This window comes from Catharus ustulatus, chromosome 35 (assembly GCF_009819885.2).
Source record: "Catharus ustulatus isolate bCatUst1 chromosome 35, bCatUst1.pri.v2, whole genome shotgun sequence".
NCBI classification, from domain to species: Eukaryota; Metazoa; Chordata; class Aves; order Passeriformes; family Turdidae; genus Catharus; species Catharus ustulatus.
The window spans coordinates 973,235-999,479 of record NC_046255.1 but is presented as its reverse complement, the minus strand read 5'-3'; the positions used below and the strand labels follow the sequence as shown (position 1 = coordinate 999,479).

The 26,245-nt window shown below is 43.0% G+C and overlaps 2 protein-coding genes across 2 annotated transcripts in view; one reads left to right on the top strand and one right to left on the bottom strand.

Annotated features, from left to right (window-relative positions):
* MED25 (mediator complex subunit 25) overlaps positions 1 to 21,832 on the top strand; it is a 44,593-nt gene extending 22,761 nt beyond the window's left edge. The window contains exons 13-20 of the mRNA XM_033084027.1: positions 5,989 to 6,046; positions 8,188 to 8,295; positions 11,221 to 11,409; positions 16,269 to 16,358; positions 18,608 to 18,667; positions 19,382 to 19,585; positions 20,657 to 20,855; positions 21,626 to 21,832. Of these exons, the coding sequence (XP_032939918.1) occupies positions 5,989 to 6,046; positions 8,188 to 8,295; positions 11,221 to 11,409; positions 16,269 to 16,358; positions 18,608 to 18,667; positions 19,382 to 19,585; positions 20,657 to 20,855; positions 21,626 to 21,735 (1,018 nt within the window). The 3' untranslated portion in view covers positions 21,736 to 21,832. The remainder of the gene's footprint in view (positions 1 to 5,988; positions 6,047 to 8,187; positions 8,296 to 11,220; positions 11,410 to 16,268; positions 16,359 to 18,607; positions 18,668 to 19,381; positions 19,586 to 20,656; positions 20,856 to 21,625) is intronic.
* Positions 21,833 to 24,787: 2,955 nt separating this feature from the next.
* Positions 24,788 to 25,611, bottom strand: LOC117009751. The gene is made up of 2 exons (XM_033084076.1): positions 25,480 to 25,611; positions 24,788 to 25,354 (listed from the first exon to the last, which is right to left on the bottom strand). Exons 1-2 carry the CDS (start codon positions 25,554 to 25,556, stop codon positions 24,808 to 24,810), a joined length of 624 nt encoding a protein of 207 aa, XP_032939967.1. The 5' UTR covers positions 25,557 to 25,611; the 3' UTR covers positions 24,788 to 24,807.
* Between the last annotated feature and the right edge of the window lie 634 nt (positions 25,612 to 26,245).

Sequence of the window (26,245 nt, the reverse complement as noted above, 5' to 3'; positions counted from 1 at the left end):
TTTGGGGATTTTTTGGATTTTTTGAGGATTTTTTTTTAATTTTTATGAGATTTTTTGGGGAATTTCGGGAGGATTTTAATGGGATTTTTTTAGGGGTTTTTTTGGGGGATTTTTTTAGGACTTTTTGGAATTTTTTGGGATTTTTTGGGATTTTTTTTGGGATTTTTTGGGATTTTTTGGGGATTTTTTGGATTTTTTTGGGATTTTTTTCGAATTTTTATGAGATTTTTTTGGGGAATTTTGGGAGGATTTTAATGGGATTTTTTAGGGTTTTTTTGGGGATTTTTTAGGATTTTTTGGGATTTTTTTGGGGATTTTTTTTTTTAATTTTTGGGGATTTTTTGGGGATTTTTTGGGATTTTTGCTGCCCTGCCAGGTGTACGTGAATGCAGGAGAGAACCTGTGAGTCTGGGGAAATTCGGGAAATTTGAGAAATTTGGGGGTTGGGGAAAAATTTGGGATTTTTTGGGATTTTTTGGGATTTTTTTTGGGATTTTTTTGGGATTTTTTGGGGATTTTTTTGGGGGATTTTTTTGGATTTTTTTGGGATTTTTTTTCGAATTTTTATGAGATTTTTTGGGGAATTTTGGGTGGATTTTAATGGGATTTTTTTAGGGGTTTTTTTGGGGATTTTTTAGGACTTTTTGGAATTTTTTGGGATTTTTTGGGATTTTTTTTGGGATTTTTTTGGGATTTTTTGGGGATTTTTTGGATTTTTTTGGGATTTTTTTCGAATTTTTATGAGATTTTTTGGGGAATTTTGGGAGAATTTTAATGGGATTTTTTAGGGTTTTTTTTGGGATTTTTTAGCATTTTTTGGAGGATTTTTGGGATTTTCTTGGTGATTTTTTTTTTAATTTTTGGGGATTTTTTGGGGATTTTTTGGGATTTTTGCTGCCCTGCCAGGTGTATGTGAACGCAGGAGAGAACCTGTGAGTTTGGGGGAAATTCGGGAAATTTGGGAAATTTGGGGGTTGGGGAAAATTTGGGATTTTTTGGGGATTTTTTGGGATTTTTTTTGCATTTTTTTTTGGATTTTTTGGGGATTTTTTTGGGATTTTTTGGGGATTTTTTGGGGATTTTTTTTGAATTTTATGAGATTTTTTTGGGTATTTTGGAAGGATTTTATTGGGATTTTTTAGGGGTTTTTTGGGGATTTTTTAGGATTTTTTGGGAATTTTTTGGGATTTTTCTGGGATTTTTTTAAATTTTTGGGGGTTTTTTTGGGGATTTTTTGGGATTTTTTTGGGATTTTTTGGATTTTTTTGGATTTTTTGGGGATTTAAAAAAATTTTTTATGAGATTTTTTGGGGAATTTTGGAAGGATTTTAATGGGATTTTTTAGGGGTTTTTTGGGGATTTTTTAGGATTTTTTGGGAATTTTTTGGGATTTTTCTGGGTTTTTTTAAATTTTTGGGGTTTTTTTTGGGGATTTTTTGGGATTTTTTTGGGATTTTTTTGGGATTTTTTGGGGTTTTTTTTTGAATTTTTATGAGATTTTTTGGGGAATGTTGGAAGGATTTTAATGGGATTTTTTAGGGTTTTTTTGGGGATTTTTTAGGATTTTTTGGAATTTTTTGGGATTTTTTTGGGATTTTTTTTGAATTTTTGGGGATTTTTTTGGGATTTTTTGGGGATTTTTTTTGGAATTTTTATGAGATTTTTTGGGGAATTTTGGGAGGATTTTAATGGGATTTTTTAGGGTTTTTTTGGGGACTTTTATGGCAATTTTTAGGGGTATTTTGGGGATTTTTTGGGAATTTTTTGGGATTTTTTGGGGGAGTTTTTGGGATTTTTTGGGATTTTTTTGGGGTTTTTTTTGAATTTTTATGAGATTTTTTGGGGAATTTTGGGAGGATTTTAATGGGATTTTTTAGGGTTTTTTTGGGGATTTTTTAGGATTTTTTGGGGATTTTTTGGGATTTTTTTGGGGATTTTTTTTTGAATTTTTGGGGATTTTTTGGGGATTTTTTGGGATTTTTGCTGCCCTGCCAGGTGTACGTGAACGCAGGAGAGAACCTGTGAGTTTGGGGGAAATTCAAGGGGATTTGGGAAATTTGGGGGTTGGGGAAAATTTGGGATTTTTTGGGGATTTTTTTGGGATTTTTTTGGAATTTTTTGGGATTTTTTAGGAGTTTTTTTGGGGATTTTTTAGGATTTTTTTTGAATTTTTTGGGGATTTTTTTGGATTTTTTGGGGGTTTTTTTTGAATTTTTATGAGATTTTGTGGGGAATTTTGGGAGGATTTTAATGGGATTTTTTAGGGTTTTTTTTGGGGGATTTTTTAGGACTTTTTGGAATTTTTTGGGATTTTTTGGGATTTTTTTGGGATTTTTTGGGATTTTTTGGGGATTTTTTGGATTTTTTTGGGATTTTTTTCGAATTTTTATGAGATTTTTTGGGGAATTTTGGGAGGATTTTAATGGGATTTTTTAGGGCTTTTTTGGGGATTTTTTAGGATTTTTTGGGATTTTTTTTGGGTTTTTTTGAATTTTTGGGGATTTTTTGGGGATTTTTTGGGATTTTTGCTGCCCTGCCAGGTGTACGTGAATGCAGGAGAGAACCTGTGAGTCTGGGGAAATTCGGGAAATTTGAGAAATTTGGGGGTTGGGGAAAATTTGGGATTTTTTGGGATTTTTTGGGATTTTTTTTGGGATTTTTTTGGGATTTTTTGGGGATTTTTTGGGGGATTTTTTGGATTTTTTTGGGATTTTTTTCGAATTTTTATGAGATTTTTTGGGGAATTTTGGGTGGATTTTAATGGGATTTTTTTAGGGGTTTTTTTTGGGATTTTTTAGGACTTTTTGGAATTTTTTGGGATTTTTTGGGATTTTTTTGGGATTTTTTGGGATTTTTTGGGGATTTTTTGGATTTTTTTGGGATTTTTTTCGAATTTTTATGAGATTTTTTGGGGAATTTTGGGAGAATTTTAATGGGATTTTTTAGGGTTTTTTTGGGATTTTTTAGCATTTTTTGGAGGATTTTTGGGATTTTCTTGGTGATTTTTTTTTTAATTTTTGGGGATTTTTTGGGGATTTTTTGGGATTTTTGCTGCCCTGCCAGGTGTATGTGAACGCAGGAGAGAACCTGTGAGTTTGGGGGAAATTCGGGAAATTTGGGAAATTTGGGGGTTGGGGAAAATTTGGGATTTTTTGGGGATTTTTTGGGATTTTTTTTGCATTTTTTTTGGATTTTTTGGGGATTTTTTTGGGATTTTTTGGGGATTTTTTGGGGATTTTTTTTGAATTTTATGAGATTTTTTTGGGTATTTTGGAAGGATTTTATTGGGATTTTTTAGGGGTTTTTTGGGGATTTTTTAGGATTTTTTGGGAATTTTTTGGGATTTTTCTGGGATTTTTTTAAATTTTTGGGGGTTTTTTTGGGGATTTTTTGGGATTTTTTTGGGATTTTTTGGGGATTTTTTTGGATTTTTTGGGGATTTAAAAAAATTTTTTATGAGATTTTTTGGGGAATTTTGGAAGGATTTTAATGGGATTTTTTAGGGGTTTTTTGGGGATTTTTTAGGATTTTTTGGGAATTTTTTGGGATTTTTCTGGGTTTTTTTAAATTTTTGGGGTTTTTTTTGGGGATTTTTTGGGATTTTTTTGGGATTTTTTTGGGATTTTTTGGGGTTTTTTTTTGAATTTTTATGAGATTTTTTGGGGAATGTTGGAAGGATTTTAATGGGATTTTTTTAGGGTTTTTTTGGGGATTTTTTAGGATTTTTTGGAATTTTTTGGGATTTTTTTGGGATTTTTTTTGAATTTTTGGGGATTTTTTGGGATTTTTTGGGGATTTTTTTTGGAATTTTTATGAGATTTTTTGGGGAATTTTGGGAGGATTTTAATGGGATTTTTTAGGGTTTTTTTGGGGACTTTTATGGCAATTTTTAGGGGTATTTTGGGGATTTTTTGGGAATTTTTTGGGATTTTTTGGGGGAGTTTTTGGGATTTTTTGGGATTTTTTTGGGGTTTTTTTCGAATTTTTATGAGATTTTTTGGGGAATTTTGGGAGGATTTTAATGGGATTTTTTAGGGTTTTTTTGGGGATTTTTTAGAATTTTTTGGGGATTTTTTGGGATTTTTTTGGGGATTTTTTTTTGAATTTTTGGGGATTTTTTGGGGATTTTTTGGGATTTTTGCTGCCCTGCCAGGTGTACGTGAACGCAGGAGAGAACCTGTGAGTTTGGGGGAAATTCAAGGGGATTTGGGAAATTTGGGGGTTGGGGAAAATTTGGGATTTTTTGGGGATTTTTTTGGGATTTTTTTGGAATTTTTTGGGATTTTTTAGGAGTTTTTTTGGGGATTTTTTTAGGATTTTTTTGAATTTTTTGGGGATTTTTTTGGATTTTTTGGGGGTTTTTTTTGAATTTTTATGAGATTTTGTGGGGAATTTTGGGAGGATTTTAATGGGATTTTTTAGGGTTTTTTTGGGGATTTTTTTGGGATTTCTTGGGATTTTTCTGGGATTTTTTTTAATTTTTGGAGGATTTTTTGGGATTTTTTTGGGGGATTTTTTTTTTAATTTTTGGGGATTTTTTTGGGATTTTTTGGGATTTTTGCTGCCCTGCCAGGTGTACGTGAATGCAGGAGAGAACCTGTGAGTTTGGGGGGAATTCGGGAAATTTGGGAAATTTGGGGGATGGGGAAAATTTGGGATTTTTTTGGGATTTTTTTGGGATTTTTTGGAGGATTTTTTGGGGGATTTTTTGGGGATTTTTTGGGATTTTTTTTGGGATTTTCTTTTAATTTTATGAGATTTTTTTGAGAATTTTGGAAGGATTTTAGTGGGATTTTTTAGAGTTTTTTTGGGGATTTTTAAGGATTTTTTGGAAATTTTTGGGGATTTTTTTTTTAATTTTTGGGGATTTTTTTGGGATTTTTTGGGGATTTTTTTTGATTTTTTGGAGGTTTTTTTTTAATTTTTATGAGATTTTTTGGGGAATTTTGGGAGGATTTTAATGGGATTTTTTAGGATTTTTTTGGAGACTTTTTAGGATTTTTTGCAGGATTTTTGGGGGATTTTTTTGGGTTTTTTTTAATTTTTGGGGATTTTTTGGGGATTTTTTTGGGATTTTTGCTGCCCTGCCAGGTGTACGTGAACGCAGGAGAGAACCTGTGAGTTTGGGGGAAATTTGGGAAATTTGGGAAATTTGGGAAATTTGGGGGTTGGGGAAAATTTGGGATTTTTTGGGGATTTTTTTGGGGTTTTTTGGGAATTTTTTGGGATTTTTTTGGGATTTTTTTGGGATTTTTTTGGGATTTTTTGGGGATTTTTTGGAGGATTTTTTGGATTTTTTGGGGACTTTTTTTTGGAATTTTTTTGGATTTTTTGGGGAATTTTAGGAGGATTTTAATGGGATTTTTTAGGGGTTTTTTGGGGATTTTTTTGGATTTTTTGGAATTTTTTTTGGAATTTTTTTTTAATTTTTGGGGATTTTTTTGGAATTTTTTGGGGGATTTTTTGGGATTTTTCTGGGATTTTTTTTAATTTTTGGGGGTTTTTTGGGGATTTTTTGGGGGGTTTTTGGGGATTTTTTGAGATTATTTTGGGATTTTGGGGGATTTTTTGGGGGGATTTTTTGGGATTTTTTTGGATTTTTTGGGGTTTTTTTTTGCATTTTTGTGAGATCTTTTTAAATTTTTTTTTTTATTTTCAGGGATTTTGGGGAATTTTTTGGAATTTTCTGGGGGTTTTTTTGGATTTTTTGGGGGGGATTTTTAGGGATTTTTTTAATTTTTGGGTTTTTTGGGGGGATTTTTTTGGGATTTTTTTAATGGGATTTTTTGGAGATTTTTAAAGTTTTTTGGGGAGGGTTTTGGGGGGTGATTTTGGGATTTTTTTGGGGAGAATTTTGGGGTTTTTTTATGGGATTTTTGGGATATTTTTGGGGGATTGTGGGGATTTTTTTGACAGAAATTTTTTTTTTGGATGCAGAAATTTTAGAAATTACCCCCAAACTCTCCCTAATTTATTTTTATTTTTCAGGAAAACGGATCAGTGGCCCCAGAAGTTGATCATGCAGCTGATCCCACAGCAGCTCCTGGTGGGTTTGGGGTTTTTTTTGGGATTTTGGAGTTTTGGGGTGGTTTGGGGGATTTGGGGATTTTGGGGTTTTTTTGAGGAATTTTTGGGGTTTTTTTGGGGATTTTTTTTGATTTTTGGGGGAATTTTTTTGGGATTTTTGTGGAATTTTTTTTATTTTTTGTGGAATTTTTTTGGATTTTTTTGGGATTTTTTGTGAAATTATTTTTTGTTTTTTGTGGTATTTTTTATTATTTTTTTGGGATTTTGGGGGGGATTTTTAGGGGGTTTTTGGGATTTTTTGGGGGATTTTTAGGGTTTTTTGTGAGATTTTTGCAGGTTTTTTGTCAGTTTTTTGGGAATTCTATGTGGGATTTTTGTGGGATTTTTGGAGGGGATTTTTGGAATTTTTGAGGAATTTTTGGAGGATTTTAAGGGGAATTTTTGGGATGTTTTGGAGAATTTTAAGGGGATTTTTGGGATTTTTAGGGAGTTTTTTGGGTAAATTTTTGAGATTTTTTGGGATATTTTTCTGGGATTTTGGGGGGATTTTTGGAGGAGATTTTTTGGAATTTTTGGGGAATTCTTGGAGGATTTTAAGGGGATTTTTTTATTTTTGGAGGATTTTTGGGTAAATTTTTGGGATTTTTGAGGGATTTTTTTGTGGGATTTTTAGGGATGTATTGTGAGATTTTTGTGGGGTTTTTGTAGGGGATATTTGGAATTTTTGGGGAACTTTTGAAGGGTTTTAAGGGGATTTTTTAATTATTTTTGAGGGGATTTTTGGGTAAATATTTGGAATTTTTTAGGGATTTTTTGTTGGATTTTTAGGGATGTTTTGTGGGATTTTTGTGGGAATTTTGTAGGGGATATTTGGAATTTTTGGGGAACTTTTGGAGGACTTTAAGGGGATTTTTTTTATTATTTTTGGGGGGATTTTTTGGGTAAATATTTGGAATTTTTTAGGGATTTTTTGTTGGATTTTTAGGGATGTATTCTGAGATTTTTGTGAGATTTTTGTAGGGGATATTTGGAATTTTTGGGGAATTTTGGAGAATTTTAAGGGGATTTTTTTTTGTTTTTGAGGGGATTTTTGGGTAAATATTTGGAATTTTTTACAGATTTTTTGTTGGATTTTTAGGGATGTTTTGTGGAATTTTTGTGGGATTTTTGGAGGGGATATTTGGAATTTTTGGAGGATTTTAAGGGGATTTTTTTTTATTTTTGAGGGGATTTTTGGGTAAATATTTGGAATTTTTTAGGGATATTTTTGTTGAATTTTTAGGGATGTTTTATGGGATTTTGGGGGAATTTTTGGAGGGGATATTTGGAATTTTTGGGGAACTTTGGGAGGATTTTAAGGGGATTTTTTTTTATTTTTGGGGGGATTTTTGGGTAAATATTTGGAATTTTTTAGGGATTTTTTGTTGGATTTTTAGGGATGTTTTATGGGTTTTTGGGGGAATTTTTGGAGGGGATATTTGGAATTTTTGAGGAATTTTTGGAGGATTTTAAGGGGATTTTTTGGGATTTTTAGGGAGTTTTTTGGGTAAATTTTTGAGATTATTTTGGGATATTTTTCTGGGATTTTGGGGGGATTTTTGGAGGGAATTTTTAGAATTTTTGGGGAATTTTTGGAGGATTTTAAGGGGATTTTTTTATTTTTGGAGGACTTTTGGGTAAATTTTTGGGATTTTTGAGGGATTTTTTTTGTGGGATTGTTAGGGATGTATTGTGAGATTTTTGTGGGATTTTTGTAGGGGATATTTGGAATTTTTGGGGAACTTTTGGAGGATTTTAAGAGGATTTTTTTTTATTTTTGGGAGGATTTTTGGGTAAATATTTGGAATTTTTTAGGGATTTTTTGTTGGGTTTTTAGGGATGTTTTATGGGATTTTTGTGGGATTTTTTTGTGGGATTTTTGGAATTTTGGGGGGAATTTTTTGAGGATTTTAAGGGTATTTTTTTATTTTTGAGGGGATTTTTTGGTGAATTTTTGGGATTTTTGGAGAATTTCAAGGGGAATTTTGATGGGATTTTTTGGTGAACTTTTAGGATTTTTTTGGGATATTTTTGTGGGATTTTTGTGGGGTTTTGGGGGGATTTTTGGAGGGGATATTTGGAATTTTTGGAGGATTTTAAAGTGATTTTTTGCCCCCCCAGACCACCCTGGGCCCCCTGTTCAGGAACTCGAGGATGGTTCAGTTCCACTTCACCAACAAGGACCTGGAGTCGCTCAAGGGGCTCTACAGGATCATGGGCAACGGCTTTGTGAGCACCCCAAAAATATCCAGGGACCCCAAAAATATTTTGGGGACCCAAAAATATCCTGGGGACCCAAAAAAATCAACCTGGGAACCCAAAAAATGAACCTGGGAACCCAAAAAAACCCCAAAAACTGCCCTGGGACTCCCAAAAATCCACCCAGAGAGCCCAAAAAATCAACCTGGGACCCCAAAAATCCACCCCAAAAATATCCAGGGACGCCAAAAATATCCTGGGACCCCAAAAATCCACCCAGGGATCTCAAAAAATGAACCTGGGAACTCAAAAAAACCCCAAAAACTGCCCTGGGATCCCCAAAAAGCCCCAAAAACTGCCCTGGGATCCCCAAAAAATCACCCAGGGATCTCAAAAAATCAACCTGGGACCCCAAAAATCCACCCCAAAAATATCCAGGAACCCCAAAAATATTTTGGGATCCCAAAAAATCAATCTGGGACCCCAAAAAATGAACCTGGGAACCCAAAAAAACCCTAAAAACTGCCCTGGGACCCCCAAAAATCCACCCAGGGATCGCAAAAAATCAACCTGGAACCCCAAAAATCCACCCCAAAAATATCCAGGGACCCTAAAAATATCCTGGGATCTCAAAAAATGAATCTGGGACCCCAAAAAATCGACCTGGGAACCCAAAAAAACCCCAAAAACTGCCCTGGGACCCCCAAAAATTCACCCAGGAATCCCAAAAAAATCAAGCTGGGACCCCAAGAATCCACCCCAAAAACAATCAGGGACCCCAAAAGTCCCCCCAGGGACCCTAAAAAATGAACGTGGGAACCCAAAAAAGCCCTAAAAACTACCCTGGGACCCCAAAAATATCCTGGGATCCCAAAAAATCAATCTGGGACCCCAAAAAAAGACCCTGGGGAATCCCAAACCCACCCTGGGGGACCCCAAAATCACTTTCAAGAACCCAAAAACTGCCCTGGGGCACCCCAAACCCACCCTTGGGAACCCCAAAATCACCCTGGGGAACCCCAAACCCTTGTTGGGAATCCCCAAACCCGCCCTGGGTACCCCAAAATGATCCTGGGAGATCCCAAAGTGACTCTCAGAGACCCCAAACCCACCTTGGGGACCCCAAACTCACTCTTGGGACCCCAAAATCATCCTCAGGGAACCCAAACCCATCCTGGGAGACCCCAAATCCACTCTGGGGGACCCCAAATCCACCCTGGGGACCCCAAACCCACCCTGAAGAACCCCAAAATCATCCTCAGAGACCCCAAACTCATCCTTGAGTACCCCAAACCCACCCTGGGGCACCCCAAACCCACCCTGGGGAACCCCAAAACCACCCTCAAGAACCCAAAAACTGCCTGGGGGACCCCAAAATCAGCCCTGGGCAACCCCAAAATGACCTTCAGAGACCCCAGATCCTTGCTGGGAGTCCCTAAACCCACCCTGGGGGACTCCAAAATGATCCTGGGGGACCCCAAAATGACCCTCAGAGACCCCAAACACATCCTGGGGGACCCCAAAATGACCCTGGGGATCCCCAAATCCACCCTGGGGCACCCCAAAATGACCCTAAGAGGCCCCAGACCCATTCTGGGGGTCCCCAAACTTGCCCTGGGGAACCCTAAAATGACCCTCAGAGACCCCAGACCCCTGCTGGGGGACCCCAAAATCACCCTGGGGACCCCAAACCCACCCTGAAGAACCCCAAAATCATCCTCAGAGACCCCAAACTCATCCTTGAGTACCCCAAACCCACCCTGGGTACCCCAAAATCATCCTCAGGGAACCCAGACCCACCCTGGGAGTCCCCAAACCCACCCTGGGGACCCCAAACCCACTCTGGGGGATCCCAAAATTGCTTTCAATCACCCCAAACCCTTGATGGGGGTCCCCAAACCTGCCCTGGGTACCCCAAATCCACATTGTGGGGAACCCCAAAATGACCCTCAGAGATCCCAAACTCACCCTCAGGAACCCAAAAACTGCCCTGGGGACCCCAAAATCACCCTGGGGGACCCCAAACCCACCTCTGGGGAACCCCAAAATGACCTTCAGAGACCCCAGACCCTTGTTGGGGGTCCCCAAACCCACCCTGGGGGACCCCAAAATGACCCTCAATGACCCCAAACACACCCTGGGTACCCCAAATCCACTGTGGGGAAGCCCAAACTCATCCTGGGGGACCCCAAACCTTTGCTGGAAGTCCCCAAACCCATTCTGGGGGACCCCAAAATTGCTCTCAATGACCCCAAAACCACCCTGGGAGACCCCAAAATCACCCTGGGGACCCCAAAACCACCCTTAAGAACCTAAAAACTGTCCTGGGGACCCCAAACCCATCCTGGGGACCCCAAAATTACCCTGGGGGACCCCAAAATCACCCTGGGGAACCCCAAACCCGTCTTGGGCGACCCCAAACCCATCCTGGGAGACCCCAAAACCACCTTCAGGAACCCAAAAACTGCCCTGGGGGACCCCAAAATGACTCTCAGGGACCCCAAGACCACCCTCAAGAACCCTAAAACTGCCCTGAGGGACCCCAAACCCACCCTGGGGCACCCCAAAGTGACTCTCAGAGACCCCAGCCCCATTTTGGTGTCCCCCCCAGGCGGGCTGCGTGCACTTCCCGCACACGGCGCCGTGCTGGGGCTCCCCAAACCCACCCTGGGGGACCCCAAAATGACCCTGGGGCACCCCAAAACCACCCTGGGAGACCCCAAACCCACTGGGGGGAACCCCAAAATCACTCTCAATGACCCCAAACCCTTGCTGGGAGTCCCCAAACCCATCCTGGGGGACCCCAAAATCGCCCTGGGGGTGCGCAAACCCACTCTGGGAACCCCAAAACCACCCTCAGAAACCCCAAACCCTTGCTGGGGAACCCCAAAATCACCCTGGGGCACCCCAAATTGACTCTCAGAGACCCCAGCCCCATTTTGGTGTCCCCCCCAGGCGGGCTGCGTGCACTTCCCGCACACGGCGCCGTGCGAGGTTCGGGTGCTGATGCTCCTCTACTCGTCCAAGAAGAAAATCTTCATGGGGCTGATCCCCAACGACCAGAGCGGCTTCGTCAACGGCATCCGCCAGGTCATCACCAACCACAAGCAGGTGCAGCAGCACAAGATGGACCAGCAGAGAGGGGTGAGCCTGGAAATGTCCAAAATATCCCAAAAATAATTCCAGAAACATCTCAGAAACATCTCAGAAACACCAGAAAAATATCCCAAAAATAACCACAAAAATATCCCAATAACACCCCAATGACACTTCAAAAATAACCCCAAAACCACCCCAAAATTGCCACAAAAAATCACAAAAATACACAAAAAACAGCCCAAAAATAAATCCAAAAATAATCCCAGAAATACCCCCAAGATGCCTCAGTGGCACCCCCAGGTCATCACCAACCACAAGCAGGTGCAGCAGCACAAGATGGACCAGCAGAGAGGGGTGAGCCTGGAAATGTCCAAAATATCCCAAAAATAATCCCAGAAACATCTCAGAAACATCTCAGAAACACCAGAAAAATATCCCAAAAATAACCACAAAAATATCCCAATAACACCCCAATGGCACTTCAAAAATAACCCCAAAACCACCCCAAAATTACCACGAAAAAGTCACAAAAATACACCAAAAACAGCCCAGAAATGAATCCAAAAATAACCCCAAAAATACCCCAAAAATCCCCCCAAGATCCCTCAGTGGCACCCCCAGGTCATCACCAACCACAAGCAGGTGCAGCAGCACAAGATGGACCAGCAGAGAGGGGTGAGGTTAAAAACATCCAAAATATCCCAAAAATATTCCCATAAACATCCCAAAAACACCAGAAAAATATCCCAAAAACACCCCCACAAATACCACAAAACCAGCCCAAAAACTCCTCAAAAATAATCCCAAAACACCCCAAAACCAATCCAAAAACAGCACAAAAATTCCCCAAAAATAACCCCAAAAATATCCCCAGAAACACCCCAAAACCACCCCAAAAATAACCAGAAAAACACCACAAAAATACCCATAAAACGCCCCAGAAACAACCCAAAAATAACCCCAGAAACATCCCAAACACACCCTAAAAATAACCCCCAAAACACCCCAAAAATAACCCAAAAATACCACAAAAACATCCCAATAATGCCCCAAAAATACCCCAAAACACCCCAAAAATAACCCAAATAATACCCCAAAAATAACCCAAAATATCTAAAATAACCCCAAAATCACCCCATAATCACCCCAAAAATACCCCAAAAATACCCAAAAATAACCCCAAAAACCACCCCAATAATTCCCCAGAAATACCCAAAAAAATCCCCAGATCACCCCAATAATGCCCCAAAAATAACCCAAAAACAACCCCAAAAAACCCCAAAATATTCCAGAAACACCCCAATAAAGCCCTAAAAATAACCCAAAAACAACCCCAAAAATCTAAGTAATGCCCCAAAAACCACCCCAAAAATACCCCAGAAACACCTCAATAATAACCCCAAAAATAACCAAATAATACCTCAAAACACCCCAAAAATAACCCCAAAAATACCCCAAAAACACCTCAAAACCACCCCAATAATGCCCCAAATAATACCCCAAAATAACCCCATAAACACCCCAATAATGCCCCAAAATACCCCAAAAATACCCAAAAATAACCCCAAAAACCACCCCAATAATTCCCCAGAAATACCCAAAAAAATCCCCAGATCACCCCAATAATGCCCCAAAAATAACCCAAAAACAACCCCAAAAAATCTAAATAATGCCCCAAAAAACCACCCCAAAAATACCCAAGAAACACCCCAAAAATAACCCCAAAAATAACCAAATAATACCTCAAAACACCCCAAAAATAATCCCAAAAATACCCCAAAACCACCTCAAAACCACCCCAATAATGCCCCAAATAATACCTCAAAATAACCCCAAAACCACCCCATAATCACCCCAAAAATACCCCAAAAATAACTCAAAAATAACCCCAAAACCCACCCCAATAATTCCCCAGAAATACCCAAAAAAATCCCCAGATCACCCCAATAATGCCCCAAAAATAACCCAAAAACAACCCCAAAAAACCCAAAAATATTCCAAAAACACCTCAATAAAGCCCTAAAAATACCCCAAAAACAACCCCAAAAAATCTAAATAATGCCCCAAAAACCACCCCAAAAATACCCCAAAAACACCCCAATAATAACCCCAAAAATAACCAAAAATACCCCAGAAACACCCCAAAAATAACCCCCAAAATAACCAAATAATACCTCAAAACACCCCAAAAATAACCAAATAATACCTCAAAACACCCCAAAAATAATCCCAAAAATACCCCAAAAATAACCAAATAATACCTCAAAACACCCCAAAAATAATCCCAAAAATACCCCAAAACCACCTCAAAACCACCCCAATAATGCCCCAAATAATACCCCAAAATAACCCCATAAACACCCCAATAATGCCCCAAAATACCCCAAAAACACCCAAAAATAACCCCAAAAACCACCCCAATAATTCCCCAGAAATACCCAAAAAAATCCCCAGATCACCCCAATAATGCCCCAAAAATAACCCAAAAACAACCCCAAAAAACCCCAAAATATTCCAGAAACACCCCAATAAAGCCCTAAAAATAACCCAAAAACAACCCCAAAAATCTAAGTAATGCCCCAAAAACCACCCCAAAAATACCCCAGAAACACCTCAATAATAACCCCAAAAATAACCAAATAATACCTCAAAACACCCCAAAAATAACCCCAAAAATACCCCAAAAACACCTCAAAACCACCCCAATAATGCCCCAAATAATACCCCAAAATAACCCCATAAACACCCCAATAATGCCCCAAAATACCCCAAAAATACCCAAAAATAACCCCAAAAACCACCCCAATAATTCCCCAGAAATACCCAAAAAATCCCCAGATCACCCCAATAATGCCCCAAAAATAACCCAAAAACAACCCCAAAAAATCTAAATAATGCCCCAAAAACCACCCCAAAAATACCCAAGAAACACCCCAAAAATAACCCCAAAAATAACCAAATAATACCTCAAAACACCCCAAAAATAATCCCAAAAATACCCCAAAACCACCTCAAAACCACCCCAATAATGCCCCAAATAATACCTCAAAATAACCCCAAAACCACCCCATAATCACCCCAAAAATACCCCAAAAATAACTCAAAAATAACCCCAAAACCCACCCCAATAATTCCCCAGAAATACCCAAAAAAATCCCCAGATCACCCCAATAATGCCCCAAAAATAACCCAAAAACAACCCCAAAAAACCCAAAAATATTCCAAAAACACCCCAATAAAGCCCTAAAAATACCCCGAAAACAACCCCAAAAAATCTAAATAATGCCCCAAAAACCACCCCAAAAATACCCCAAAAACACCCCAATAATAACCCCAAAAATAACCAAAAATACCCCAGAAACACCCCAAAAATAACCCCCAAAATAACCAAATAATACCTCAAAACACCCCAAAAATAACCAAATAATACCTCAAAACACCCCAAAAATAATCCCAAAAATACCCCAAAAATAACCAAATAATACCTCAAAACACCCCAAAAATAATCCCAAAAATACCCCAAAACCACCTCAAAACCACCCCAATAATGCCCCAAATAATACCCCAAAATAACCCCATAAACACCCCAATAATGCCCCAAAATACCCCAAAAACACCCAAAAATAACCCCAAAAACCACCCCAATAATTCCCCAGAAATACCCAAAAAAATCCCCAGATCACCCCAATAATGCCCCAAAAATAACCCAAAAACAACCCCAAAAAATCTAAATAATGCCCCAAAAACCACCCCAAAAATACCCCAGAAACACCCCAATAATAACCCCAAAAATAACCAAAAATACCCCAGAAACACCCCAAAAATAATCCCAAAAATACCCCAAAAACACCTCAAAACCACCCCAATAATGCCCCAAATAATACCCCAAAATAACCCCATAAACACCCCAATAATGCCCCAAAATACCCCAAAAATACCCAAAAATAACCCCAAAAACCACCCCAATAATTCCCTAGAAATACCCAGAAAAAATCCCCAGATCACCCCAATAAAGCCCTAAAAATACCCCAAAAACAACCCCAAAAAACCCAAAAATATTCCAAAAACACCTCAATAAAGCCCTAAAAATAACCCAAAAACAACCCCAAAAAATCTAAATAATGCCCCAAAAACCACCCCAAAAATACCCCAGAAACACCCCAATAATAACCCCAAAAATAACCAAAAATACCCCAGAAACACCCCAAAAATAACCCCAAAAATAACCAAATAATACCTCAAAACACCCCAAAAATAACCCCAAAAATAACCAAATAATACCTCAAAACACCCCAAAAATAACCCCAAAAATACCCCAAAAACACCTCAAAACCACCCCAATAATGCCCCAAATAATACCCCAAAATAACCCCATAAACACCCCAATAATGCCCCAAAATACCCCAAAAACACCCAAAAATAACCCCAAAAACCACCCCAATAATTCCCCAGAAATACCCAAAAAAATCCCCAGATCACCCCAATAATGCCCCAAAAATACCCCAAAAACAACCCCAAAAAATCTAAATAATGCCCCAAAAACCACCCCAAAAATACCCCAGAAACACCCCAATAATAACCCCAAAAATAACCAAATAATACCTCAAAACACCCCAAAAATAACCCCAAAAATACCCCAAAACCACCTCAAAACCACCCCAATAATGCCCCAAATAATACCCCAAAATAACCCCATAAACACCCCAATAATGCCCCAAAATACCCCAAAAATACCCCTAAAAAAAACCAAAAAAATACATTTTTGGGAGGTTTTTGGGGTCTCTGATCCCCCCCAATTCCTTTTTTTGGGGTCATTCCTTGCCCCCCATTTTAGGGTACCCTAAATCCATTTTTTGGGGTTTTTGGGGTCTCTGATCCCCCCCAAAATTTCCTTTTCCCCACAGTTGGGGGGCTCAGCCCCCGTTCCCGGGGCTCCCCCGTTCCTGCCCAAGCAGCCGGGGACGCTCCCGGTGACCTCGGGGGTGCAGCCCCAGGTGAGGGGGTTTGGGGTTTTTTATGGGATTTGGGGTTTTTATGGGATTTGGGGTTTTTTTTTGTGGGATTTGGGGGGGGTTTTCTGGGATTTGGGGTGGGTTTTCTGGGATTTAGGGGGTTTTTTTTGTGATTTGGGGTGGTTTTTTATGGGATTTGGGGTGGTTTTTTTGTGGGATTTGGGGTGGTTTTTCTGGGATTTAAGGGGTTTTTTTTGTGGGATTTGGGGTGGTGTTTTAGGATTTGGGGTGGTTTCTGTGGGATTTGGGGTGAGTTTTGTAGGATTTGGGTTTTTTTGTGATTTGGGGTGGTTTTTGTGGGATTTGGGATGGATTTTGTAGGATTTGGGGTTTGTTTGTGGGGTTTGGGTTTTTGTGGGATTTGGGGTGGGTTTTGTGGGATTTGGGGGTTTTTTGTGGGATTTGGAGTGGTTTTTGTGGGATTTGGGGTTTTGTTTGTGGGATTTGGGGGTTTTTTGTGATTTGGGGTGGTTTTTGTGGGATTTAGGGGTTTTTTTTTGTGGGATTTGGGTTTCTTTTCGTGGGATTTGGGGTTTTTTTGTGGGGTTTGGGGGGGTTTTTGTGATTTGGGTTTTTTATGGGATTTGGGGTGATTTTTGTGGGATTTGAGGTGGGTTTTGTGGGATTTGGGGTTTTTTTGTGATTTGTGGTGGTGTTTGTAGGATTTGGGGTGGGGTTTGGGGTGGTTTTGTGAGATTTGGGGTTTTTTTGTGATTTGGGGTGGTTTCTGTGGGATTTGGGATGGTGTTTGTGGGATTTGCAGTTTTTTGTGATTTGGGATGGGTTTTGTGGGATTTGGTGTGGTTTTTTTAATTTGGAGTGGTGTTTGTGGGATTTGGGGTGATTTTTGTGGGATTTGGGGTGGGTTTTGTTGGATTTGGGGTTCTGTTGTAGGATTTGGGGTGGTTTTTGTGGGATTTGGGGTTTTGTTTGTGGGGTTTGGGGTTTTTTATGGGATTTGGGGTGGTGTTTGTGGGATTTGGGGTGGTTTTGTAGGATTTGGGGGTGGATTTTGTGGGATTTGGTGGGATTTTTTTTAATTTGGGGTGGTTTTTGTGGGATTTGGGTTTTTTGTGGGATTTGGGGTGATTTTTGTGGGGCTTGGGGTGGTGTTTGTGGGATTTGGGGTGTTTTTTTGTAATTTGGGGCGGGTTTTGTGGGATCTGTTTTGTTTTTTTTTTGTGGGATTTGTGGTGGTTTTTTGTAATTTGGGGTGGTGCTTATGGGAAAAAAGCTTGGATGAGTTTCTTCACTTTTTCCTCCCTTTTCCCCCCTCACATTTCCCTCCATTTTCTCCTCACACTTCCCTCCATTTTCTCCCCTCACATTTCCCTCCATTTTCTCCTCACACTTCCCTCCATTTTCTTCCCTCACGCTTTCCTCCATTTTCTCCCCTCACACTTCCCTCCATTTTCTTCCCTCACATTTCCCTCCATTTTCCCCTCACACTTCCCTCCATTTTTTCCCCTCACGCTTTCCTCCATTTTCTCCCCTCACACTTCCCTCCATTTTCTCCCCTCACATTTCCTTCATTTTCCCTCACACTTCCCTCCATCTTCTCCCCTCACATTTCCCACCATTTTCCCCTCACGTTTCCCTCCATTTTCCTCTCACATTTCCTGCCCTTTTCCCCCTCACGTTTCCCCTTTTTACCCTCAGGTTTCCCACCCTTTTTTCCCCTGACATTTCCCCTTTTTTCCCCTCACATTTCTCCTTTTTCCCCCTCACATTTCCGCCCTTTTCTCCCCTCACATTTCCCACCTTTTCGTCTCTCATATTTGCGGCCATTTTTTCCCCTCACGTTTCCCGCCCTTTTCTCCTCTCAGTTTTCCCGCTCTTTTCTCCCCTCACGCTTCCCGCCCTTTTCCCCTCACACTTTCCTCCATTTTCTCCCCTCACGTTTCCCACCATTTTCCCCTCACATTTCCCCCATTTTCCCCTCACATTTCCCACCCTTTTCCCCTCACACTTCTCTCAATTTTCTCCCCTCACGCTTTCCTCCATTTTCTCCCCTCACGTTTTCCTCCATTTTCTCCCCTCACTTTTTCCCCATTCCCCCTCATGCTTCCCTCCATTTTCTCCCCTCACATTCCCCCCATTCCCCCTCACCTTTCCCACCTTTTCCTCCCTCACCTTTCCATTTGAACCGTTTTTTGTGGGATTTCAGCTGATGTTGTTGGATTTTGGGGTGGATTTTTGGGTTCATTCTCAGAGTTTTTCCCCCCACGCAGGTGAGCCCAGGCCTGGCGCAGGTCGGGATCATGGAGGAGCAGCAGCGGCAGCAGAGCCTGGTCTGGGGGATTTTGGGGGGATTTGGGGCATTTTTGGGGTGTTTTTGGGTTCTTGGGGGGTCCTGCATGGGTTTGGGGGGGTCTGGGTGGGGTTTAAGGGTTTTGGAGTTTGGGATGTTTTTGTGGAGTCTTGGTTGGGTTTGAGGAGGATTTTGGGTGTCTGGTTCTTGAGGGAAACCCTCAAGGATTTTGGGATTTTTTGGACATGTTTGGGGGTGTGAATCCTAAAACATTTTGGGGGCTTCCTTTTGCTCTGTGGGATTTTGGGGAGATCCAGGGTGGGGCTTGGGGTGGGTTTTAAGGATTTTGGGGGGACCTTGGTTGGATTTGGGATGATTTTGGTGGGTCTTGGATGGATTTGAGGGGGATTTTGGGTGTCTGGTTGTTGAGTGGAGCCCTCAAGGATTTTGGGATTTTTTTGGACATGTTTGGGGGTGAATCCTAGAACATTTGGGGGGTTCCTTTTCTCTGTGGGATTTTGGGGAGATCTGGGAGGGGCTTGGGGTGGGTTTTAAGGATTTTGGGGGGACCCTGGTTGGATTTGGGATGATTTTGGGGGGTCTTGGATGGATTTGAGGGGGATTTTGGGTGTCTGGTTGTTGAGGGGAGCCCTCAAGGATTTTGAGATTTTTTTGGACATGTTTTAGGGAGAATCCTAAAATATTCTGGGGGGTTCCTTTTGCTCACCCCCTTTTTTTTTCTTCCCCTCCCCAGTTACAGCTCCGGGCTCAGCAACAACAACCACAACCCCCCCAAGCCCCCCCAGCCGCCCCCGCGCCCCCCCCAGCCCCCCAAAATCCGGGACCCCCCCAGGCAGGACCCCCCCAAGCCCCCCAAAGTGGGGGGGGGGCTCTGCTGCGCCCCCAAAATCCGGGAGCCAACCCCCAACTGAGGAGCCTGCTGCTCAGCCAGCAGCCGGTGAGTGACCCCAAAAAAAACCCAAAAAAAGGGGGAGCCCCAAAAAAAACCCCAATAAAATGAGGATCCCCCAAAATGGGACTGCCAAAAATCAGGGGGACCCCCCCAAAAAAAAACCCCAAAAAATGGGGATCCCCCAAAATGGGACTGACAAAAAAAAAAACAATAAAAACAAAAAATGGGGATCCCCAAAATGGGACTGACAAAAACCAGGGGACCCCCCCAAAAAAAAACCCCAAAAAAATGGGGAGTCCCCAAAATGGGACTGAAAAAAAAAAAACAAAAACAAAAAATGGGGATCCCCCAAAATGGGACTGCCAAAAATCAGGGGGACCCCCCCAAAAAAAACCCCCCAAAAAATGGAGATCCCCCAAAATGGGACTGAAAAAAAAAAACAAAAACAAAAAATGGGGATCCCCCAAAATGGGGCTGCCAAAAATCAGGGGGACCCCCCAAAAAAAACCCAAAAAAAATGGGGATCCCCAAAATGGGACTGACAAAAAAAAAACCAAAAAAACGAGGATCCCCCAAAACAGGACTGCCAAAAATCCCCCTTAAAAAGATAATTTCATTTTAGGGGAGGGGGTTGGAGGAGCATGAGGGATTTGGGGTGGGGCTCAAAAAATTGGGGGGGATTTTTTAGGGGGTTTCCTGTAGGAATTTTTTAGGGGAGGGCTCTAAAAACTTTTGGGGGGTGTGGAGGAATTTTGGGGTGGAATTTTTGGAGGGTTCTTGTGGGGGGTTGGGGGAATTTTCAGGGATTTCCTGTAAGAATTTGGGGCTGGAATTTTTTGGGGGAGCTCCAAAAATTTTGGGGGGATGGGGGAATTTTAGGGGAATTTCCTGTAGGAATTTCGGGGTGAAACCTCTAAAAATTTTCGGGGATGTGGGGAAATTTTGGGCTGGAATTTTTGGGGGTTTGGGGGAATTTTCAGGGATTTCCTGTAGGAATTTTGAGGCAAAACCTCTAAAAATTTTCAGGGGTGGGGGGAGATAAAACTGCAGGTTTTGAGGAGGGGTCTGGGGGTGATTTTTGGGGTGCACCCCTGACATCCCCTCTCTCCCCCACAGCCCCAGGGCGGGGTCCCCCCCCCGGCTCAGCCCCTGCATCACCTGCAGCCCCCCCCGGGGCCCCCCCAGGCCCAGCCCCTGCTGCCCCCTCCCCACCAGGCCCTGGGGGCAGGGGGGGCTCAGCTGCCCCTGCTGCATCCCCCTCCCCCAGGGCAGCCCTGGCCAGGGCAGCTGGGGGGGCCCCGAGCTCCAATCCCAGGTGAGTGAACCCCCCAAAAAAATTAAAATTAAACACAAAAAAATTCCACCCTGAAAATCCCACTGGGAACCCCAAAATTCTTATGGGAACCCCCCCAAAAAAATCCACTGGGAACCCTAAAATTCTTTGGGAACCCCAAAAAAAACCACAGAAAAATCCAGTGGGAACCCCCCCAAAAAAAACACCCCAAAAATCCACTGGGAACTCCAGAATTCTTCTGGGAACCTCCCCAAAAAAAAAATCCACTGGGGACCCCCAAAAAAACCACCCCAAAAATCCACTGAGAACCCCCCAAAAAACCCACCAGGAACCCCAAAATTATTCTGGGGACCTCCCAAAAAAATCTACTGGGAACCCCAAAATTATGCTGGGGACCCCAAAAATCCCACTCCAAAAATCCCAATGGGGACCCCAAAATTCTTCTGGATACCCCCAAACTGCCCTTGGGACCCCAAAACCACCCCTGGGACACCCCAAAGCACCACTGGGACCCCCAAAACACTCCTGGGACCCCAAAATCAACCCTGGGACCCCCAAAACATTCCTGGGATCCCCAAAATCACTCTTAGAACACCCCAAAAACCTCATGGGACACCCCAAAACCCCTCATAGGAGTCCCTAAACCACCCTGGGACCCCTCAAAAGACCCTTGGGACCCCAGAACCACCCCTGGGACACCCCAAAACCCCCCTGGGACCCCCAAAACCCCCCTCTGATCCCCCCAGGGAGGTTTTGGGGTCCCCCCTGACCCCCTTTTTTTCCCCCCCCAGGGCAGATGCTGCTGCCCCCCGGCCCGCGGGGCCCCGTCCCCCCGGGGGGGCTCCAGCCCGTGCAGACCCCCAGCGTGATGGAGGAGGACATCCTGATGGACCTCATCTAGGGGCACCCCCAAATTCGGGGTGGGAACCCCAAAAAACACCCAAAATACCCCTAAAAAACCCCAAAAATATCCTTCAAAAACCTCAAAAATACACTAAAAAACCCCCAAAATCAGGGGTCTGCAGATCCCCAGGGTGATGAGGAATGTCCTGATAGATCTCATCTAGGGGCACCCCCAAATTCAGGGTGGGAACCCCAAAAAACACCCCAAGATCCCAAAATGTACTTCAAAAATAAAAATATACAAAAAATATCCTTCAAAAAACCCCAAAAATACACAAAAAATCCCAAAATCAGGGGTCTGCAGACCTTCAGGGTGAGGGAGGACATCCTGATGGATCTCATCTAGGGGCACCCCCAAATTTGGGGTGGGAACCCCAAAAAATACCCCCAAGATCCCAAACTGTACTTCAAAAATAAAAAAATACAAAAAATATCCTTCAAAAACCCCAAAAATGTCCTTCGAAAACCTCAAAAATACACTAAAAAAATCCCAAAATCGGGGGTCTGCAGACCCTCAGGGTGATGAGGAACATCCTGATGGATCTCATCTAGGGGGAGAACCCCAAAATTTGAGGGAGACCCCAAAATTCGGGGGTGGGAACCCCAAAAATCACCCCAAGATCCCAAAATACCCCTAAAATAAATCCCCAAAATACCCCAAAACACACAAAGAAAAACCTAAATCAGGGGTCTGCAACCCCCTAGTGTGATGGAGGGGGAACCCTGGATTCACCTTATTGAGGGGGAAGTCCCCAAAATTTGGGGAGACCCCTCCAGAATCCCCAAAAAAATCCCAAATCTTGGCCCCTTCCCCCTTTTTTTTTTTTTTTTTCCTTTTTGTCGCTTTGCTGAATAAAAACCAGGAATTTTTTGCACTTCATCTGTGGTTAAAAAATTGGATTTTGGGGCCTGGGGATATTTGGGATGGGGGAATTTGGGATATAGGGGGATTTTTGGGACTTGGGGGGAATTTAGGGTGGTATTTCCATCCCCATGTTCTAGTCCAAGAAAAATATATTTATCACAAAATTATTTCTAAATTTTGCTCATAGCAGAACTAAAAGAAACTGTATTCATTCAGCAAAGTTTTCCAATATTATGCATAGAGCATTAATTTTAATATTTGTGAAAAGACAGTAATAAAATATGGATTTGTAACGGGAGGAAATGTGAGGGGAGAAAATGGTGGAACCGTGAGGGGAGAAAATGGCGGAACCGTGAGGGGAGAAAATGGCGGGAAATGTGAGGGGAAAAATGGGGAAAAATGAGGGGAAAAGGGAGAGGAAATGTGAAGGGAAAAGGAGAGAAAGCGTGAGGGGAAACTGGTCGGAAATGTGAAGGGAGAAAATGGAGGGAACCATGAGGGGAGAAAATGGAGGGAAATGTGAGGGGAGAAAATGGAGGGAAGTGTGAGGGGACAAAATGGCGGAACCGTGAGGGGACAGAAAAAGGGCGGGAAACGTGAGGGAGAAAAAAGAGTGGGAAATGTGAGGGGGAAAATGGGGGAAAATGAGGGGAAAAGGGGGAGGAAATGTGAGGGGAAAAGGAGAGGAAGGTGAGGGGAAAATGGTGGAAATCGTGAGGGGAGAAAAATGGTGGAAAATGTGAGGGGAGAAAAGGGAGGGAAACGTGAGGGGACAGAAAATGGCTAAACCATGAAGGAACAAAAAGAGCAGGAAAAGTGAGGAGAGCAAAGGGAAGGAAATGTGAAGGGACAAAAAGGGTGGAAAACTTGAGGGGAGAAAAGAATGGGAACTGTGAGGGGAGAAAATGGCGGAAATCGTGAGGGGGAAAATGGGGAAAAATGAGGGAAAAAAGGAAAGGAAATGTGAAGGGAAAAAGGAGAGGAAGGTGAGGGGGAAAGGGTGGGAAACGTGAAGGGAGAAAATGGAGGGAAATGTGAGGGGAGAAAATGGAGGGAAACGTGAGGAGAGAAAATGCCGGAAATGTAAGGGGAGAAAATGGTGGGAAATATGAGGGGAAAAGGGCAGAAATATGAGGGGAAATGGCAGGAAAATTGAGGGGAAAAGAAGAGGAAGGTGAGGGGAGAAGAATGGGAAACGTGAGGGGAGAACATGGAGGAAAACGTGAGGGGGAGAAAAGAGCGGGAAATACGAGGGGACAGAAAATGGCAGAAGTATGAGGGGAGAAAATGGCGGAAAACGTGAGGGGACAGAAAATGGCGGAGGCTTGAGGGGAGAAAAAGGGTGGGAAACGTTCTCTACCAAAACCATTTTAACTGGTTTAACTGGTTTAATTCTCCAGTGTAACTGGGGTAACTGTTCTCCCCCTCCCCAATCCCAGCTACTCCATCACATCCCAACCCTCCCAAAGCCCCCAATCCAAAATTCCCCCAAATCCCCCCAAATGCCAGATTCTTTCCCGTCAATCCCAGATCTCCCCCTCCCAAATTCCCATCTCTGCTTCTCCCAATTCCCAGATCCCTCCCTGACATCAAATCCCGCTTACTCATTTTTTTGTTTTAAATTCTGTGGGCCAAGTGCAAATTTATACCGTTTTATTGAGCAAAGGGAAAAAGGCGAGAGGGAGGTCATGACGGGAGAGCGGAGAGGTCTGGAACATTCCAACCCCGCGGTGTCCGTTCTGCCCAGAAGGTTCTGGAGGTTTCTGTGAGGTTCTCCTGGAGACCGTGAGGTTCTGCTGAAGGATCTTCTGGAGTGTTGGTAGTGTTCTAGAAGTGTCTATGGGGTTCTAGAGGAACCTATGGGGTTCTAGAGGTGCCTATGGGGTTCTAAAGGTCCCTATGGGGTTCTAGAAAGCTCTATGAGGTTTTAGAGATGCCTATATGGTTCTAGAGGTGTCTATGGGGTTCTAGAAATCTCTATGGGTTTCTAGAGATGCCTAAAGGGTTCTAGGAGTCTCTATTTGATTCTAGAAGTGCCCATGTGGTTCTAGAAGTGCCTAGGGGGTTCTCTGGGTCTCTATAAGCTTTTCGACATGCCTACGGGTTCTAGAAGTGTCTATAGGATCTAGGAGTCTCTATGGGGTTCTAGATGTGCCTACAAAATTCTAGAGGTGCCTATGGGATTCCAGTTATATCTAAAGGTTTCTAGGGGTGTTTCAGGGTTTTCAGGGTTCCAGGGCTGACCAGGAGGTCCCACAAGGGGTCCTGCAGGTTCTCACTTCTCATGGCAGCGTTTCTGTGGGTCTCCATGTTGGCTTCCTCATTAAGTCCCCCCTGATCCTCCAGCATCACTTTGAGGGTGGAGTTTCTTGTGTTGGACATGGTGGCCATCACCTTAATCGGGCCCTTGTTCAACCAGGCAATCCCTTGGTTCTCTTCCACGATGACACGGTTGAACTCGGCGTCCACAAAGGAGCTGGAGTAGGTGCCCTTGGACATGCGGGCGTAGATTTCGGCCAGACTGCCCACGTGGGCCTTGCTCAGGGACAGCTCCAGGCCCAGCTCTATGGAGTACATGTTGTAGTCGAAGGGGTTGGAGAAGTAGATGGCCAAGGTGAAGGAATCGGCCTCGTAGACCAGGATCCCAGCGATGCCACAGAAACGGCCAGAGTTCACGAAGTGGGAGGTGTCAGTGGAACTGGGGCGCAACTCTGACCGGGGAGATCTGGTGCAGAAGCCAGATTCATAGGTCCTGGAGGAGAAATGGGGTGGGATCGGTGGGAGATGCTGGTGGGACCAGCAGGGGATGGAAGAAGATCCCAACTGGAGCTGCCCCCCTGCACCCCAAGGATCCCCCCAGTGCCTCCCCAGCCTCACCTGGGGTTCCTCAAGGTGATGTTCTGGGTCCTGTTGCTGATCCGGATCTCCACAGTGCGGCTCATTGATGACCCCATCCTGGCTTTGAGTCTCCTCAGCTCTGGGATCTCCTCACCTCTGGGATCTCCTCATCTTGGGGCTCTTCCTGGCTCCAGACCCTTCTGTCCCCTCTCCAGAGTCCCTTCCTGGTTTTCTCGCCACAGCCGAGGCCACTCCCCATCCACTGCCCCAGCATCAAAACCTCCAGCTGCTGCTGTTTATCAGTTCTGTCCCTGTTGTCACCACGCCCCACCGTGTTTCCCTGGACACCTGCCAGGAGCCGGCTCAGACGAGTGCTGGACCCCACCGAGGTGATGGCACACCCAGGTACCTGCTCCAGGTGTGTCCCACACACACACTGGGGACATCCCGGGGTTGGTGACTCACAAATCCAGGTGAGTTTTGGGTCTGTTCATAAAATTCCATGGCAAGGAAGGAGTGGGGATTGGGCAGCCTGGTGTGAAACTGAAAGTTCTCATTCTTGATAAGCAGCAGCAGCTGGAGGCTTTGATGCTGGGGCAGTGGTTGGGGAGTGGCCTCTGCTGTGCCAAGAAAACTGGGAGGGGACTCCGGAGAGCGGGGAGAAGGGTCTGGAGCCAGGGAGAGCCCAGAACTGAGGAGATCACAGAGCTGAGGAGATTCCAGAGCTGAGGAGATCCCAGAGGTGAGATCCCAGAGGTGAGGAGATCCCAGAGCTGAGGAAGAGGTTCTGGAGCTGAGGAGACCC

Coding starts and splice junctions, on each gene's coding strand:
- LOC117009751 (XM_033084076.1), bottom strand. CDS start 25,556: ATGGGGTCATCAATGAGCCGCACTGTGGAGATCCGGATCAGCAACAGG. Junction 25,355..25,479: donor ATCACCTTGAGGAACCCCAG/GTGAGGCTGGGG, acceptor TTTCTCCTCCAG/GACCTATGAATCTGGCTTCT.